At 36.3% G+C, this 19,173-nt stretch overlaps 1 protein-coding gene across 4 annotated transcripts in view; it reads left to right on the top strand.

Annotated features, from left to right (window-relative positions):
• LOC140341415 (synaptotagmin-A-like) overlaps positions 1-19,173 on the top strand; it is a 206,234-nt gene that overhangs the window by 117,712 nt on the left and 69,349 nt on the right. Inside the window, exons 1-3 of one of the 4 annotated variants that reach the window (XM_072427170.1) lie at positions 6,990-8,569; positions 11,837-11,872; positions 16,310-16,491. In XM_072427170.1, the coding sequence (XP_072283271.1) occupies positions 11,848-11,872; positions 16,310-16,491 (207 nt within the window). In that variant the 5' untranslated portion in view covers positions 6,990-8,569; positions 11,837-11,847. Of the gene's footprint in view, positions 1-6,928; positions 6,944-6,989; positions 8,570-11,836; positions 11,873-13,301; positions 15,583-16,309; positions 16,492-19,173 lie in introns of those variants that run through there. The other 3 variants (XM_072427167.1, XM_072427169.1, XM_072427168.1) reach the window with 3 other exon arrangements.

Below are 19,173 nucleotides of genomic sequence, written 5' to 3' on the forward strand. Positions count from 1 at the left end.
AGTTGTTGAAATATCACCAACACAATTGGATCATCTGTTTTGACCTTAAAATGGTATGCTTCCTTCTTGGTCAGCAATGCGGATACACCAAGTATCCCTGTTATGGGATGTGGGACAGCAGAGCTCGAGAGGCATTGGGTGGAAAGGAACTGGCCTCCAAGATCTGCCCTAAAACCAGGTGATTGAAACATTCTACATGAGCCACTTGTTGATAGAAAGAATATTATATTCCCGCCACTGCATATGAAACTGGGTTCGATGAAGCAGTTCGTTAAAGCTTTGCCAACTGAAGGAGACTGTCTCAAGTACCTCATTTTAGAATTTCCTAGCCTGTCATTTGAAAAAATAAAGGTGTGTTTGATGGTTCATAGATTCAGCAGCTCATCAAAGACGAACATTTCATTAGGACAATGACAGAAGTCAGAAAAGAATGCTTGGGTATCAATCAAAGCCATTGTCAAGGACTTTCTTGGAAACACACGAGCAAATAATTACACAGAAATTGTCTAGGAACTCTTAGAGAGCTACAAAATGCTTGGTTGCAATTTGAGCATCAAAGTGCAATTTCTGCATAGCCATCTTTCTAACTTCCCGGAAAACCTCAGTGATGAGCAAGGTGAACGGATCCACCAAGATTTGAAGGTCATGGAAGGACGGTATCAGGGTAGATAAGATGCAGATATGATGGGTAACTATTGTTGGAGCATCTGGCTGGATTGTTCTAACACTGAACACACCAGGAAAAGCTATAAGCGTACATTTTTACCTCAACCGCTTACCCGATTATTTTCAAATGTTTTACTGTAAAACAAAATGTCATAGAGTAACAATAAATCCTTTGAACAAAAGAAATTTATCTAAACAGTACATTCAAGTTATTTCAATATTTTTTCGTTGTATGTAAAATTTGTATGTTTTTTGACAAAAATTACCTTGTATCCTTGTACCTTGTACCTTGTATCGTTACAACCCATTCACCACCCAAAAAATTAGTAAAAAGATCTAACTGAACAAAAAATGCATTCCCCAGTGTTATTATCTATATCAACCAACTCTTGGCATTTGTTTCACATATTATTTATACCTGTAAGTATTACTATTTGTCTACATTAAACTGATGAAAATTAACACTACAACCACTATATAACCCTATTTTTTTTAAATTACCCTCGTGATTTATAATACTATTATTTTTTCTAACTAGGCACAGTAAGAACCTTATCATACTTTGTTTATATTTCATGAATAATCACTACACAAAAGCAAGGGTAGGATTTTTTAAATTTATTTATTTATCTCATTTCCAGAGTTACCCAGAGGTAAAACAAAAATCCCTTTCTTTTTCAAATCATCCCTTTATACCTCTCTATGACTAATTTTCTGCTGGTCACTACATATATGTATAGAACTCTTCTTATAACCATATATTTCTATGTTATTATGTTTATTTATAAATCACTGTTTTCTTAGGTATTAACCACCTAAGCGTTACACTGAGGTCTAGATTTCTGTACCAAAAGTGATCCACTGTTTTTCATGAAATTTTTTTTTAAATTGTAGACCTGTAACTTACAGAAATATGTCCGAACAGGGGTTCTAGTAGATAATATGAATATAAAAAATGTTTGAAACACACAATCATGTAAAAAAAAAAAAATTACTTTTAATAAAATTAAAGGAAAAACACAAAAATCAGCAATGTAAACAAATCATAAATACTGAAAAAGCAGTAACTCTGTATATTGTAAAGTACTATATTATTCTAAAACACCTCCCTAGTGTGGCAATTTTTAAAACTTTGATTCTGTATTTATTGGAGTTTGTTTTGAATTATTTTGTATTTGATTGGATACGGGAGTTTGTATCCAATCCAATACAAAATAAGAATTTGAATTTCCAAGTTATTTACTTTTATTTTATTTTTTTTTATTTTCTTGTATTGGATTGGATGCTGGAGTTTGTATCCAATCCAATACAAAATGACAGTTTGAATTTACCTGGTATATACTTTGTAATTATTTGAATTATTTTGTATTGGATTGGATACGCAAGTTTGTATCCAATCAAATACAAAATATAAATTTGAATTTCCAAGTTATTTACTTTTATTTTTTTTTTATTTTTTGTATTGGATTGGATACGCAAGTTTGTATCCAATCCAATACAAAATGACAGTTTGAATTTACCAGGTATATACTTTGTAATTATTTGAATTATTTTGTATTGGATTGGATACGCAAGTTTGTATCCAATCAAATACAAAATATAAATTTGAATTTCCAAGTTATTTACTTTTATTTTTTTTTTATTTTTTGTATTGGATTGGATACGCAAGTTTGTATCCAATCCAATACAAAATGACAGTTTGAATTTACCAATTATATACTTTGTATTTATTTGAATCATTTTGTATTGGATTCAATACAGGAGTTTGTATTGAATCCAATACAAAATGAATGAATGAGTTTCAGTTTGAATTTCCCGCACACGCGCCGACGTCATCACGCACGCAGGGAGGAGCCGTCCGGTTTTTTTTTTCTCCGCCGGACGGCTTCTCCCTGCAGAGATCATCCGGCGCTGGAACGAGGAGGACGTGAACGATCAGCGGGACCAGGTAAGAAGCCGGCCGGCATCTTGTGTTCCGCCGGCCGGCATCTTGTGATCCGCTGGCCCGGCGGATCACAGGATGCCGGCAGGCGGAACACAAGATGCCGGCCGGCTTCTTACCGGTCCTGCTGTCACCCGACGAAGGCACCCGACGCTGGAGAGATCGGCGGACGATGATCGATGGAGGACGACGCTGGATGAGCACAGGGGGACCAGGTAAGTAAGGATGTACAAAATCTCGGGCTTAACCATCCTTGCAGTTTTTTTTTGCCCGAGCGAAGGTCGGGCTTAACTGCAAGGAGGTTAACAAATTAAAGATGGACAAAAGGTAATAAGTAGATATGGGTGAACACACTGCAATGTGCATTACAAAGGTTTGGGAAAAAGCTGCCAGTAAAGGAAGAGCAGTATCTTTTTGTTTTACAGTACTCAATAAAGTGAGTGTAAATGGTAGGTACTATAAACTTCACTTTTAAGCTTTTGAGTGGTAACCAAAGCAAAAAGTGCTCTGATAGGCTGGTGGTAGTAATAACCTCCAGCCAACATCAGCGTGCTGTTTTCTTCGGTAGCCAGCAAAAAGATGATTTTTACAGTAATTACTATTCATAACCACCTACCCAACATCTCTAGTTAATATTCAAAGTTCATTCAATTCAGACAAACAAATGTTCTCTTTTGCAGGAAATTTATGCCTGTAAAAGATAGATTAAATAATAAAAAATGCCATTTAGCTCATAATTAATACATTACTAAACATGTTATAAGAAACTTTTTGTGCCAATAATGTATCATTCACAATGAATTGTTTATAGATATTGTCCTTAAAGTATACAGTTTGAACAGATATTCTGTAATTGACACAACCACACGTGATGGATTAGAACATTGTAAGCCTGACTGCATTCCATGTTGACTATTTATTTTATTGAACACTTTATATAAGAATTATGCTTGTTTAACCTCCCTGGCGGTATTCCCAAGTGTGGCTCGGGGTTATTTTCAGTACCAAAAGCGGTAACCCGACCCACACTCGGGGTGGAATTGTAAAGGGCTTACTTGGTCCCCACAAGCCCACGGCATCTTCCGGGGATGCGCAGCTGGCACCTGTCTCCCGGCTTTATGCCCGCCTGTCCCCTGGCCTCGCGGGACCTGTCTGGAAAATTAAAATTTACCACTTTGACATTTAAAATAACCTAAATAACACAGGTCAACATGTCATTTTCATCAGATAGAATTTTATGTGGGCGTTGTGGTATTTTTGATGCGGCTTTCAAATCTATGTTCAGTTTTTCTCTAGCACGTCTAGTTTTTGTGATGCAGCTAATTATATCTTGTGTGAAATTCGTTGTAAATAGCCTTAACATATTACAACATTTAACAACAGTTTGTTTTTTTTAAGGTTAGAGACCTCACTAACTACGATTGATTTCATTTGTCATCATGCCTGGAAATTGCCTTAATGATCCTGACAGTTTCTGTTATGTGTGCAGTTCATTCACGATGAAAGCATGACACCAAATTACCACAGAACTTAAAAAGATATACAAATTATATTTCGGCTGTCCACTTGGTGACCAGGATAAATCTTGGGCTTCACATGTCATCTGTATCAGTTGTTACAACAGACTGCCTGACTGGCTTAATTGGCGTAAAGCAGCAATGCCATTTGCAATCCTGATGGTGTGGAGAGAACCGTGAGATCATCTAATCGACTGCTTTTTTTGCCACGTCAACAAAAGTGGATTATCGGGTAAAACTAAGCACACAATTATATATCCCAGCCTTGATTCTGCAATAAGGCCTGTTCCCCATGATGGTTCATTGCCAGTTCCGGTACCGCCACATGATGGACTTGCTTCTGTAGAAGGTGATGAGGAATGCGCTGGAGTTGCAGCCAGTTTCAACACCGAATCATCTGATTCTGACTACTTGGCCGATGAATATTCAGAACCAGAGACCTTTACACAAGCAGAGCTGAATGATCTTGTTTGTGATGCAAATCTCTCCAAAGACAAAGCAGAACTTCCTTCTTTAAGGCTTAAACAGAAGCACTTGCTTGCAAAGGGTGTAACTGTAACTCACTACAGAAAACTAAATCATAAAATGACATTGTTCTTCACTAGTGAAGGCTCACTGTGCTACTGTCATGATATAAATGCACTCTTTAACAGTGTGTCACAAGAGCATGTTCCATCGTATCTTCCTTGATTCCTCTAAAAGAATCTTGAAAGCAGTCTTACTGCATAATGGTAATTCCAAACCAAGTTTACCGATTGCCCTTTCTATTAACCTAAAAGAGTCCTCTGACAACAAGAAGTTACTACTTGAATCAGTCCAGTATAAAACACACCAGTGGAACATCTGTGGGGATCTAAAGGTCATTGGCTTGCTGATTGGAATGCAAGGAGGATTCACAAAAAAATTGCTGTTTCCTATGCCTGTGGCACAGCCGATCTACGGGAGACCATTATGTCAGGTGTGTTTGGTGACCAAGAGATACCTATGAGCCCAGAACAAGCAGTGTCAAGTTTCTGCCTCTGGTTGATCCGCGTAAAATATTTCTGCCACCTCTCCATATCAAGTTAGGCTTGATGAAGAACCTTGTAAAGGCCATGAGTAAATCAAACTCCATGGGTTTTCAGTACCTTGTTGAAAAGTTTCCAAACATAAGCAATGCAAAAATGCAGGAAGGGATATTTTTAGGGCCACAGATCAAGTCTGTTTTGCAGGATGTTTTCAAACAGTTTCCTGGGCAACCATAAGTCTCCTGCATACAAGGAAGGAGTTCAGAATCTGCTTGATTCATACCGGAAACTAGGTTGTCGCATGTCATTAAAAATGCATTTCTTGCACTCACATCAAGAATCGGAAAATCTTGGTATGGTAAGTGATGAACAAGGTGAACGTTTTCACCAGGACATTCATTTAAAGGAGATTTCAGGATTTCTGGAATGAAAGTATGATGGCTGACTACTGCTGGATGCTGTACCGCGACAATCCAGACAAAGAGTACATAAGAAAATCATACTCCAAGCATTACTGAAGAAACAATGGTACCTGACTGACACTGTTTAGTAGATCTATACCACAGTGTGCCTTATTTTACTTCACACTAAAGATGTATTAACATTCACTTCAATGGTGCTTAGCTTTTAGTACAAAATACATGCATGTACAATGTTAATAATAATAGTATTCATAACTCAGGAACTCTAGGTGTTAGGGAAAAACTGAAAACAGATCTTAAAATTGCTCGAAAAACTGATTTGGAAAAGTTTGCTGTGGTTTATGATGATTATTAAAACTAATTTTTTGTTGACCTGTGTAATCAGACTGGCAGGGAGGTTACCTGTATTACTTGTTATAGTAATATTGTTATGATGCAGCATTTTGTGATCAGCTAGTTTTCAAACTTTTATTGTTCTTGATACTACATAATTAAATAAAAACAAATAAACCCGTGGATCAGGAGATATGAATAACTCATGTTATATCCTGTCTGTTTAGACAGCATGATGGTCAGTTTGGCTGGGAAGGTGTTAAAAAATAGGGGGAGCGATACTTGACTTTGTAACAATCAAGATTTGCATGTTAGGCTAAGTCTACACTGACTTTAATTTTAAATGAATATAAATGGTCATACAGTTTTTGAATGAGTTTTTAAGTGTTGATAAAGACATTTTAAACTATTTTTTTCCAACAAAAATACTAGTGAAGTTGATGTGCAATTACATATTTTATTAAAAAAGTGCAAGGTAAGCAATAATGAGAATCCAGCTTGTTTGCACTAGTATACTATATATAATAAAGAAAGTAATAGTATCATCAAACGAATTTGGCTTTTAGAGTTTTCCTTCACTTTAGATTTTAGACTTACTTTCAGAAAAAGGATGTTGGATATCAGACATTAATAACCAGCATCCAGGGCCTTGAATCCAGACATTTTGATGGTTATTCTAATGGGTAGGTCAGCTGCCTGGAACGTTGTTTTACATGCAGATGTGTTGCTATTGGTAAGCAACATGAGATCTCCAGAAAACTGAAAGTCTGAGTTTGAACACCCTCCCATCCTCCAGTCTTCTACATCTTATTATGCTCTGAGGCACCAGTGTTGCATTCAGTTGTATAGCAACATTAAAAGGTTCAAATGTGTCTTTTTAATCAAAATAACTGTTAATTGTAGATAGATATTCTAGGCTTAAAGTAACCAAAAAAGCTCTGTAAAGATTTTGTTTTTCTGTATAGATTTTTTTTCATTTTCAAGTGATCATTTATTCATTTTCACTCTTTTCTATTTTTTTTTTCATTTACTAACTTTAAGCTCATGCAAGGAAAGGTAAGTAAAATTCACCTGCCTCTAGATTTAGTAATAACTATGTGTTAGATATTAGATGAACAATAGACTAATACATAATGTAGCATAATGTCTTGTAAACATCAGTATTAAAATTACATTACGGAAGGCCTCCAATTCATGATCCAATAAACATTACCTTATCACATTACTGCCTTTTTGAGCATTTAGAAGTAAGCATTAAACACTTATGGCCCAATTATACAAAAGTACTGCTTTGGTTCCTTTAAATAGGCTGCCCAACACTCCACAGAGGTAAAAAAATCAAACCTTCATTATTTTTGGGAGTGCACCACACCACAATGTATTTAGGAATTTAGGTGCCATTAAGGTGATTGGAACTGACTGGCATAATGCGTGGTATGTACGCTGCCATGCAACTACAGGAACTCTCGCTTTGTCGCATGTGTTTCCGTAGTGTGTATATGTGTATAGACAATGTTTTTTATTACTCACAGATGTTTCCAAATGAATTGAAAGAGCTTCAAGAATGTTCAAGTATGTTTTGTTGATTAAAAAACAACAACAATGAGGAGTCATTCTCAATGGGAACTCTCCCTCTATACAGCCCTAAACTGATTGTTTTAGCTGAAATTGCGAGAATTATTATTTTGGTGGGTTAAACAGGTCATCAACTGCTGTTAGAGGGGACAGTCAAACATGTTAAAAAACCTATTCTAATCTTGGCCCCAGAACATTCTGCCCGGGCTGCTGCCACATCCCTGCCCTCGCCAAAGGTTCAACCACAATTTCATGTGTGTGGTCTATTGGAATAAATCAAATGTATACTGTTTACTAAGATTGTTAAATTTTCAGCTCTTACTCTCTAATTTGTGCAAACAGTAAAGAATGCAAGCCGATAAATATGGTAATATGGTTGTGACATCTCTCAGTGCGTATGTAGTCATGATGTATCCGTGTCTTTTGTTCACTGCAGGATATTCTGTTTTTCACAGTATGAAAATAATATAATTATACATGTTTATCAGAAGCCAATAGGCTTTTATGACAGCAGATATATGAAGGCAGTCTGTTTCTACTGTGATCAGTTTGCATATTTCTAAGTGGACTACAAACCTCCTTCCCCATGTTATGGAGCCTATGAGTTGTATTGTGCTCATCTATAGATACAGTATGGTTAGCAAGAGTTATCTCCATAGGAAAATCATCAAAGAAAGGATCATCAAGTGAAACTTACAAAAAAAAGTCTGAAAAAGAACACTAATACAGCCAACACATTACTGGTAAGCTGCAATATATATAATGTTTTTTGTACTTCTAAAGGGTAACTATTTACTAGAAACATAATCCCCTCTAGTTGGTAAATATGATATACATCATGTTTTTTCCTGTTGAAAAAATACTGTTTGTTTCACCATGTATTTTTTCAGGTTCATTTCAATGAATGGATGGGTCTGCCTTTATTGTAATCACCTGAAAAAAACAAAACACGTGTTCTAACAAGTAAAGCACTATGTATTCCTTTAGATATAGACAACTGCAAGGGTGTATCACACCAAAAAAGAAACTCCCAATGCAGTAGAAGCCTAACATTTTATTTTTATTTCAGTGTACACTTCTGAGTAAAGCAGTGAGCCAATCACCCAAGTAAGAAATTGCATTTCTGGTAACATTTCATTACAGCTGTCAAGACTAAAAGGGGTTATTTTATTTCATTACCATTAAACTACAAAATAGTTCATGCAGCAAATCTATATTTTTATACAAAAGTTATCCATTGTGCACATTCAGAGGCATTCAGTGTTTGATAAGAGGTGAGGCATCTAACAGACGTTAATCTGATTTCTATTTACGATAGTCATTCATGGAAAATGTAATCTGTAGACTACTGCAGTTTCCATTAACTTTGCTGTATAAACCTACATATACAAACTCGTACAAACTTCAATACTAATGCTCATTGGCATACAGAGAATACCATTTTCTAAAAGAATTGTAAATAATATAGTGATACTGATTTACATTTTAAGGTTTGGCCCTTTCTGGTCTTGAAGTGGAAGCAGTAGCATCTATTCTTGATCTCAATCTATGGTGTGCTTCACATAACAAAAAGAAATGAAATTAGAATATGCTTACATTGTATAATGTCTGATTTAAAGCTAAACTCTGGGCAAAAATTTAGTGCACTCTCTAAAGTCAATCTTTTTTTTAGAGCCCCAAAGCAGCAAACTGTATTTCTGGTCCAACTAGTATACTTGCAGGTGTTAGAATGGAAGAAAAAAGGCTGAATAAAGGGACAGCTCCACTGAAAGGGGAACAGATGCAAGAAAATATCCTGATGCAAGAAAAGTAGTGCATTAAATCTCCAGAAAATAATTTAGCTTAGCTTCTGTATAGTTTTATCTACATTTCTCTGTTTTGGTGTACTGATTGATTTAAGTTCGCTTTGTACATCGCTGGATTAGTGGATCTTATGCTGTACTCCTGAGCCACTAATGCTACAGTTCTAGTTCTGTGTCCTTGTTTCCAACTCCCTCTCCCCCTGGCTATTCATATAAGAAGCCTAGGACTGTGTATATTATGAACAGCCTAAAGGAGAGGAAAACAGGGACAAGATCGTAGTGCTAATCCCCATCAAATACAGCTGGTTCTCTACTGTAACAAGGTCATGTGCTGTCTTTAGACAAAATGCTGAATTAAGGGACAGCGTTTCTGTGGAAGAGGAAGAAGGGGTACATGCAAAAAAAAAGCATCTGCCCAGAGTTCAGCTTTAAAATGTATGGCCCAAACTTGTTTTAATTTTAGTTTTATATAGGCCAAGGAACACATTAAAATTCCCTCTACCTCTTGTTCCATTGGACAATTTTAAAATGTTGGATTTTGCCCTAGTTTTTTTCTTGATTACAATAGCCGCCAGTATAAAATGAGAGTAAATCTTCCCAATGGCAAAACTGAAAAAAACAGATACACTTGAACCTAACAGTACACCAAAACAGAGTAAAGTAGACAAGAATTTAGAGAAACTGAGCTACATTAAACTCATTGTCTTGAGCTATAATGAGATGAGGTTGGGTGAGAAGACTGATAGATAATTTGACAGTATGAAAAGTATGTCAGCCTGTGCAGTTCTAATTACAGATCTATGTGATAGAAAGGTTTACACTATAAAATGACAGTACAACAGAACATATTGGTGATATTCACATGCCAGCTGGATACTTTCTTTCATAGTGATAACAGGATATTTTCATAACACCTGAGAAATTAGAAACATTCATTCAGATAATGAAGAGATGGCTCACTTGTTCTAGAACATCTGTGCTCTAAAACATGAAATGTTACCCGCCCTCGAGGAGCTTACAGCACAGTTTCCAAACCATGCAAAGTATGTATTACTCAATTTTTTTGTTAGGGTGTCCTCAAGGTTAGTTACTCTTCTTCTTTTATTAACAAGCCGCCAGCACCATCTTTGCTTCTGGATCCAACACTGCACACTTCCTGTTTTAGGTCAGGTGATTCCCTGTCAGCTGCTCTCTTGCCTCAGAGGACTAGGGTGTTCCGCAGACACACTCCATCTACTGGCAGGCATCTGAATAACACCTGAAGCTGTAGCATCCCCAGCACTCCCTCTGCTGGTGGGTTTGTAATCTGTGGCTCACATGACCTACAATTATCACCTGACATCCCCTTCTTGAGGAAGAGACCTGGCAACAGGAAGTTGCCTTGAGAAGAAGTTCCTTGTGGTTCTACTCCCAGGTTTCTACAGCTTCATCCTCTGCGTTGGTTCCTGTACTATCCGTGTACCGACCTTGGCTTAATTCCTGACGTCTCTTGTTGTTGCCTGCCCTGACTTTTTGGCTTCTTTATTGACTACTCTGCTTTGCTGCCTGTCCTGAGCTTTGGCTTGTTCAACTACCCCTTTGGATTTCGCTCTGGTACTTCACTGTTGGTTCCTGTCAGTCAGCAGTCACCTGCCTTGACGGGCACGGGGGCCGCAACCTGGCAGTAGCTTGCCGCACAACATCCTTACCTCCAGAGGCTCTGGAGAAAACCAAACTACTGCTTTGACCCTGTGCCCTGTGCACGTCTCCACTTTGCCCTATGGAGCTGTGACACCCTGTGTTTGCAGCCACATTAAATATACATTTTATTTTTATTTTTTTTGTTAAGTTATCTGAGCTTATCTGCTCTACCTTGCCTACAACAGGACCCTACTGAACCATCAATGCAATAGGCTGCCTTACCAGACAAAATACATTTATGTGTGGATATCATACATCCTTTACATTTTTATACCTAAACACTTTAAAATCCTCATGATGGCCTACCTAAACAGGGACATCCAATGCACAGTTCAGTGTACATTTTAGAAGCTGTTACACAAAACCACGTAGAGAAAGCAGAAAGCACAATTTTAGTGGTTATCTTTTCCTGTTGTTTGTCAAACATTTTTTTTTTTGCTACAGGGTTCCCCCTTGACCCCAATGGCTCTGGATGGTCAGGAATAGAAAGGGAACTGTGGAAATGTGTGTGTGTGTGTGGGGGGGGGGGTGCTGTACCTTTCACCTTGCAAATCACCTTGATGAACAAGGGTTTGTTTTACAAATCAAATGCCTCAAGAAATGTGTAGGGCTTAATTTGGTGAGGAGAGCTTATGAAAGAAACTGGAAGGTGGTAACCAGATATATGCCCAATTCCAGGCTAATGAGTACATGAATATATGTTTCCACTTTAACTATTCCAACAAAGAATTAAATGTCAAAAATAACAGTACACACCCACCAATAAAAACACAAATGTATACAATTTACTTTTAAAGGTAAGGTAAAATCAATGTAAATCACAATGTCCAGCAATGTAATCTTTAATGATCAGGATGACCTTATACCCACTGTTAATTTTGCTTAATTACAGACTCAGCAGCTATGGCAGTAGACATGATTATTCCAGGTGATGTTATTGAACAAATTTTTCTAAATACTGGTGGTGAAGATTCTACAATTATGTTAAGAGTACCTTCATAAAACCTTTACCTTGAATCCACTGCTTAGTTCTCTCCAGATAGAGACAATAGATTTGCTTATCCTGTTCCTGTTCTATCCCCTTACCACGGGCTCTGTTAACCACCAATTACAAGTTCAGTTCTTACCTTTTCTTGATAAGGAAAGAATGTGTTCCTATTTCATTTCAGGCATACAACCCTAAAATGGCTCTGGAGCTCGCAGAGGTGGATGTTTAGGCCACCTCTGATTCTGGCTTCCTCTGATTCTGTCTCCAGGCCAGCCATAGTTAATTGTTCTTTGCATGACATTTATTCAGTTCTTCTTTTCTTTATACAAACTTTATTCAGTTAGTAATCTGCTTTCTCCAACGGATGGCAGTACTGCAGAGAGTAGATCAGGCTGCAGAGTGTTGCCATCGGATATGAAGAAGTCAAACAATTTTAATTGGAAACTTACCATACAGAATGACTTTTGGGTTCACTGACACTTAAAATACATGTTCATCTTAACTGACCTTTGGAGAACTGTTTTCGTTTTTGGCAAATACAGAATTCTAAACCTGACCTCTAAAGGGTAATATTGTTAAAGTGGGTAGAAATGCTAAGTAGTTTGCTTTCTCAAAGGGTGATCAGTATTAGGAAGGCTGGACTAATAATGGTAGATAATGAACCTTGTTGAATAATTTTCTAATACTTATTTAGTTTTATTGCATTTCTGATTTTAGATTTTTTTTCCTTTATTCCAAAATTCAACTCATTATCTTAAAGTATTTTTTTCTACAGGTAATTGATCAACTTAACAACTTCTATCTTAACAGATAGAAGCCCTATGAGGTTGTTTTTGCCGGGAGGGGGGAGGATCCTGCTGTGGACATTCACCATTATTTCCTGTCCTAGTAAAAACAGTTTATAAAAGAACATTTCTGTAAAGTGAATAGAACTCCTATTAAAAATATCAGCATTTGTCCCCATTGAAATATTTTCTCTCAACTCTCAAGTTAGATTTCTTGGTGTAAATCCCACCAGTTGCGATACAACAATAAATGCCTAGTTAGCTGTGGAATAACACAACATGCTATTCACTCTCAGCCTTTCATCAAACTCATCCAACAAATCACTAACTATCCTCAAATAAGGTTCTGCCATAAACTGTGCTTTTTAATATGTTGCCAGGTCTTCATCAAATTACTGATTATTACTTGGGTCAATTTTAAAAATAGCATCAAAAAGATTATTAGGCATATAACTTTCACAAAACATTGTGACATTTCTTTCCTGGTTCCTCCTGTGTACGCATACTGTTTCACTTTAGGTTTATTTCTGTCACAGTTAAAACCAACTGTCTTTCAGAGCGCAATTTTACTGGGCAGGGTTCATTCTGTATTATTTGTACTGCAATCCATGACATTGCATTCTATTTTTATACAGTTTGGAAAAAAACTGGCTAACGTGATGATGTTAGACAGTTTTTTTTTCCAAACTATATAAAAATACAGTGCCATGTCATGGATTAAATGAGGATGCTTTAATGAAGACTAGTGAAAGTTTTATTGCTTATCAAACGTCAAATTTAGTGAATACTTTAAAAATGTTCTAGTGGTACAATCTGTAGCCTTTTTGTATAGTAGACTATCATTGAACCCATATCCTTCACTGTCCACCACTGAGCAGCCACTACAGCAGCCCATACAGCCTATGTATGTTGCGGCCACTGAACCACACAATAGGCACACTGCATTCTTTCCTGATCACCTTTGCTTCCTGAACATAAATTTTCAAATACTTGCACTGGTACATGGAGAAAGGTAAATATTTGATCACATGGGCTGCACTTGGGTAATGGGTTTTATTAAAAGACAATAAAACTATGTTGTTCTGAGGGAACACATTTCATATGTATGTACTTTTTAAACATAAAAATATGAAAATATTACAAATGTGAATTAAAATTAGTGAAATTATGTTTGTTTAGCAAACATACAAAATACTAATCAGGCAGCAACTGCTCACAAGCATGATCAAATACTGATATGTTAGGTTAATTTATAGCATGAGGCTACTTTAACATGGCAAAGGGACAGCAGCTTTTTGTTCCATTGCAGTCAGCAATAGATCACTATTAGAACTATGCTGCTGCACAGGTAGATAAAGTAATTTTATATACTCCGAGTTTAGATGATCTGAATGAAGATTGTGAATACTGTGTCAAATGCTCAGTTAATTGAACACAATGGCATTCTGAATTCTAGTAATCACAAACCTGTTAAAAGCTAATTTGTGTCCTGACCAACCCAACTTTATCTTATTTAAAAGTTATTTGCAAAACCCCTTGTCATTCACATTCTTTGCTCAGATTGTAATACCCCAATCTGTTCCTATATTCTTCATCATTAGACAAGCTCTGGTAAGCCTTGGGAGAGTAGCCACATTTTTGTAGCACTCAGTTACCCCCAGGACTTGTGTATGCATGTGCATGGTATCATTTTAATTAGCAGGCTTTGACATTCATATTTTGTAGTAAATATCTGGAGTTATGCTAATAGTATAAACATTGTGTTGGGAACAATTAGAAGAATGTTATTTTTTTTCAAATGTATCACTCATTTTTCCTAATTTAATTTTAGAAGAGTATATATACTGAAGAGTATATATAACTGAAACCCAATATTTAAGGAAAAAAGGATGTATAATAGGTTACAGCAAAAAAATTTGCAAAAGTAAATTAATATGAATTCAAAAACAAAGTGCTTTGGAACTCAAGGGTATTATTGTGAAAACAATGTCTGACTTATTGTATTTTTTTTATGATGTAAATGATTGAGAAAACCCTTTTCATACTGTACTGTAACACAAGACATACTGGTATTTCAACATTTTGCTAGTTCCCTGCTCTTCTAAACTAGAGAATTTAAATCACGTCTCTGGCTACAGCAAAGGCTTATTTGATCAGCTCCTGTAACTTGTACTTCTCTGTAGAGGTTGTAAAAGGAGAGGTAGAGATTTAATTGTGAGTCAACCTAGCCAACTTTGCATAAAACGGTTATGTCCCAAAGCTGGCCTTTGATATTTGATATCTGGGCCTTTAGACTAAATACGCCAATAAAAACTGTAATACACTAGTGGCATGATTCTATTTTAGTACAAATCTTCCATTAGCTGTAGCTGTACCATAATATGCAATAACTAAAATGTTCAAACAGAATAAAAGTTTTGCACTAAGAATTTTTTTCCTAACACTTTCCAAGCAAACAACCTGCTCCCAAAACAATGGGCCTCTCAAAAAAAAAAATGAAAAAAAAAATTGAATTTAATGCTCTTTAGTGTTAATGATGTACTTCTTTTGTTAGGGTGTTTGGCCCATTGCAAACATAGCATTGTGTACACAGATATTATGAAAACATTCAGGTGATTTTTGTTAAACTTTGCATCTGATACACAATGCAAAAGTAAACTAAAAAAAAAACTCACTCACCTTTACCTTCACAGATTTGTCAATCCCTCCTGCGTTGTACTGGAATCCTTTTTGTCCCAGTGCAGAGGAAGCACCAGGCGCCACAAACTTCCTTATCCTTTTTTTGCTTTATGACTATGTTACCCAATCTCGCACTAAATCGGGTGAAGTAGATGGGAAAAACTGCCAATCTCACTATCCTTTTAAGTAAGGTTTTATGATGAGGGGTTATGTAGAATTTTAGTTTAGGTCTGCTGTAAGAAAAATGTATGTGGCACACTGCCAGAAAGCACTCTAATGGTCTTCAAGAAGTTTAGCTTTTTGAGTTGGACTTAAGTTTAATAATAGGTACATACTGGCAAAAATAGAAGTGTATGCTAAACACATATGTTCAGCACATTGCCACAATGCATACCAAATGACCTATTCTATGCATGGTGCATTCATTGTCTGTAGTGCTCATTTGTGAAGGTTGGCTTACAAAAAACTGCAACACATCAAAACTCAAATACCTTTTTTATGCATGCTTTTTCATTGCATATGCTGCATTAGAAGTCTGCATGCTGCATGTTAAATAGCCTGTCTTAACACAATGCACATTACCATGTGTCCAATGAGGCACAACAGAAGTATGTTTAAATGTATATAAGAAGGTGATATTATCATTATCATTGTATCTAAAACACCCACATATATCAGCCCACTAGAAGGTTGATAATTCAATGACTCTGCAACATTTTATAAAGAAATAAACATATATTATTGATATTAAATATGATGATTCCTGTTTGATGTGCAAGTGAATATCAAACAAAATATATAACAAACATAAGTATGGTTCTAAGATTTTCCTAAATTCAGTAATCTAGCAAAGCATTTTAGGATTATAAAGCAGACCAGTATTTAAAGCCTGATGCTCTGTGTTTTCTTACAGTTCCTCCATGGGCCCTGGCTACCATTCTGATTGTGGCTGGCCTGCTGTTGCTGTGCTGCTGTTTCTGTATCTGTAAGAAATGTTTTGGGAAGAAAAAGAAAGGCAAGAAAGGCAAAGACAAGGTCAAGGCCCAGATTAACATGAAGGAAGTGAAAGACTTGGGAAAGAGTTACATTGATAAGGTAACTTAGTTTTTAACATTATGGTAAAAAAATGTCTATTGAAGTAGATCTATGTTTTGATATCTTTTTTCCTTTTCCTTTCAATTCTCTGGCACCTGAAATGGTGGATATTTTTATTAGAAAGCCTAGCATGCGTTGCACTTTTTGTCCCTAATATACCATAACCTAAAAGAGGTCAACACAGATATAGTTACTCAGAAAATGTGGTTCTTTGGCTTTTAACATATGCCTAAAAAGATTTCCTTTCCTACAGTAAACAGTAGTGCAAGTAGTTGGGATCAGGGTTGTGGAAACTCCCCACCCCTCCATACATCTGGTCTTGTATTATGTTAGTTAAAATAATCTTGGATCCATATGTAATGATTGGTGGGTCATTACTTTCTGCGCCACCAATATAGGCAGTATTAACGGTAGAATCTACAAATCCTTGGGATCTCAGGGTGGAGGTAAAGTACCATCCTTGCTCATTCTGCCTACCTGCCAGAATCCACAATGGCTGCTTTCAAAGAAAAGCACAGGGCTACCTTTTATTTTCCTTTTTTCAAGGTGGTGGGGGGGTTTAACATCATTTTGGGGTCAGGTAACCTGTAGTGTTGAAGTCAGAGACAGACAGTTTATTATTTTTCTTTAGGATATAAGGCTGATTGTAATGGTATACCACAGAAAACTCCTAATTCTTCTATATATATATAAATATATTCATAAGGGCACTCACATACACAGTATAGTTTGTACAGTATTCTTTGTAAAGGTTTCTCTAGATATTGCTAATATGTCCAAAAAATACTAGGGTTAACATTCAGTACATCAGATACCAGAAATAGTTTCAAAATATTTGTGTAGGAAGGTATTTGCTGATAAGGGTAGAAACACTTGTTGTGGTATCAAATTCTATCTCCAGTTTGATGACTTTTGCTCCATCATACCCAGAGGAGTGCAAATTTTGTTTCTGCCTTTTCATCTATCATTGTAATGTCTCATTACTGTCACGATTTGTTAGACAGCAGTAAATTGGCAATATGGTATGAAAGCTGCAGCAATGCTTACTCTAGTGTTCTAAGATAAATTGGCAGGCCAGTGTATATAATGTGAGCCAAAGGACTCTGGCGGACTGATCCCACTGGCAGGTTGTTTACTGAGTAGCTGTGATATAGGTGGTATACATTTTTATTATTATACACTAATTATTATGCACCAAACACAGAGCTCAAAATTTAACAAAGTATTATACCGTATAGCTGGAAAATGAACTGCAAAATGAAATTGCAGGCTAGTTAAAAAGGGCACACTTGTTGATTTGGATAATTAACGGTGAGCATAGCAGCCAATTAGTCAACAGTAGAATAGTCTACATAAGCAGGCCCATCCCTATCATACAGCTAATGAAATTCAAAGTAAGGTCAAAAAATAATTACCTACAGTCAAGAAAAGAAAGTATACCATATTTCAAATCTAAGGTCTAATCTAAGGTCTACTAAGGTCGAAATCTAAGGACAATAAAAAAAATCATCTGATCCTAAATAGGTATTAAAATTAGCTATATATAACCTCAGATAAACAACAGCACATACCATATTACACAGTGTCAGTTTTTAACATAGACCAAGTCAAAATGCAGAAACAGTGTGTAAAAAATTAAGAACACCTTTTCTATTTAGAGTTAGAGTTTACAGTTATATCTTACACTTTTTTTTACTAATTTTTTGGTGGTGAATCCAGAAATTACCTCAGTTTTTTGCTATCACATCCAGTTTTTACAATACCATTTTACCATCCATTTTTGTCACAAAACATACAAATTTTACATACAATGAAAAAATAATGAAATAATCACTTGAATGTATTGTTTATTTTAAAACATTTTATGTTTATATTTAAAACATTTGAAAATGAATCGGGTAAGCGGTTAAGGAAAAAATGTACGCTTATAGCTTTTTCTGGAGTGTTCAGTGTTAGGACAATCCCGCCGGATGCTCTAACAATAGTCAGCCATCATATGTACATCCCATCTACCCTGATACCGTTGCAACTAAGCATTTTGTAGCTCTCCAAGAGTTTTTGAACAGTTTCTGTATACTTACACTGGGGAAAAATTTCGAACAAATGTTTTTTTGACTTTTTTTTGTTTTTTTGTTTTTAAGTTTATTTGCACTAAAAAAGGTATGCTGGTTCTGAAAGTGCAGTTAGTTTTCTTCAATCACGTCAGGTTTTTTTTGACGTGATAGAACCTTTCCGTGACTATCTTCCTGCCTTGTGATTTTGTCTGTACTTGCCCACCTTGGTGTGCCCAAGGACCGCAACCTGGCTATAACCAGCAGAGCAACATCCTCACCACAGAGGCTCTGGAGAAAACCTGGTTACGGCTTAGACTCTGCGCCTTGGCAAAGCTTTCAGTTGGCAAAGCTTTAACAAACTGCTTCATCAGACCTAGTTTCATGTGCAGAGGCGGGGATATAATATTCTTTCTTTCAGCAACTGGCTCATGTAGAATGTTTGGATTACCTGGTTTTAGGGCAGATCTTGGAGGCCAATTCCTTTCCACCCAATGCCTCTCACCAGCTCTGCTGTCCCACATGCACAGATAACATCCGCATTGCTGACTGTTGAGATGTGGGTGTATATGCCGTTAAAAACAGTCTAAACTCAGTTTTTGGCAAAATCAATGCTCATATTTATTTTGAG

The sequence above is a fragment of the Pyxicephalus adspersus genome, chromosome 11 (genome assembly GCF_032062135.1).
Source record: "Pyxicephalus adspersus chromosome 11, UCB_Pads_2.0, whole genome shotgun sequence".
NCBI classification, from domain to species: Eukaryota; Metazoa; Chordata; class Amphibia; order Anura; family Pyxicephalidae; genus Pyxicephalus; species Pyxicephalus adspersus.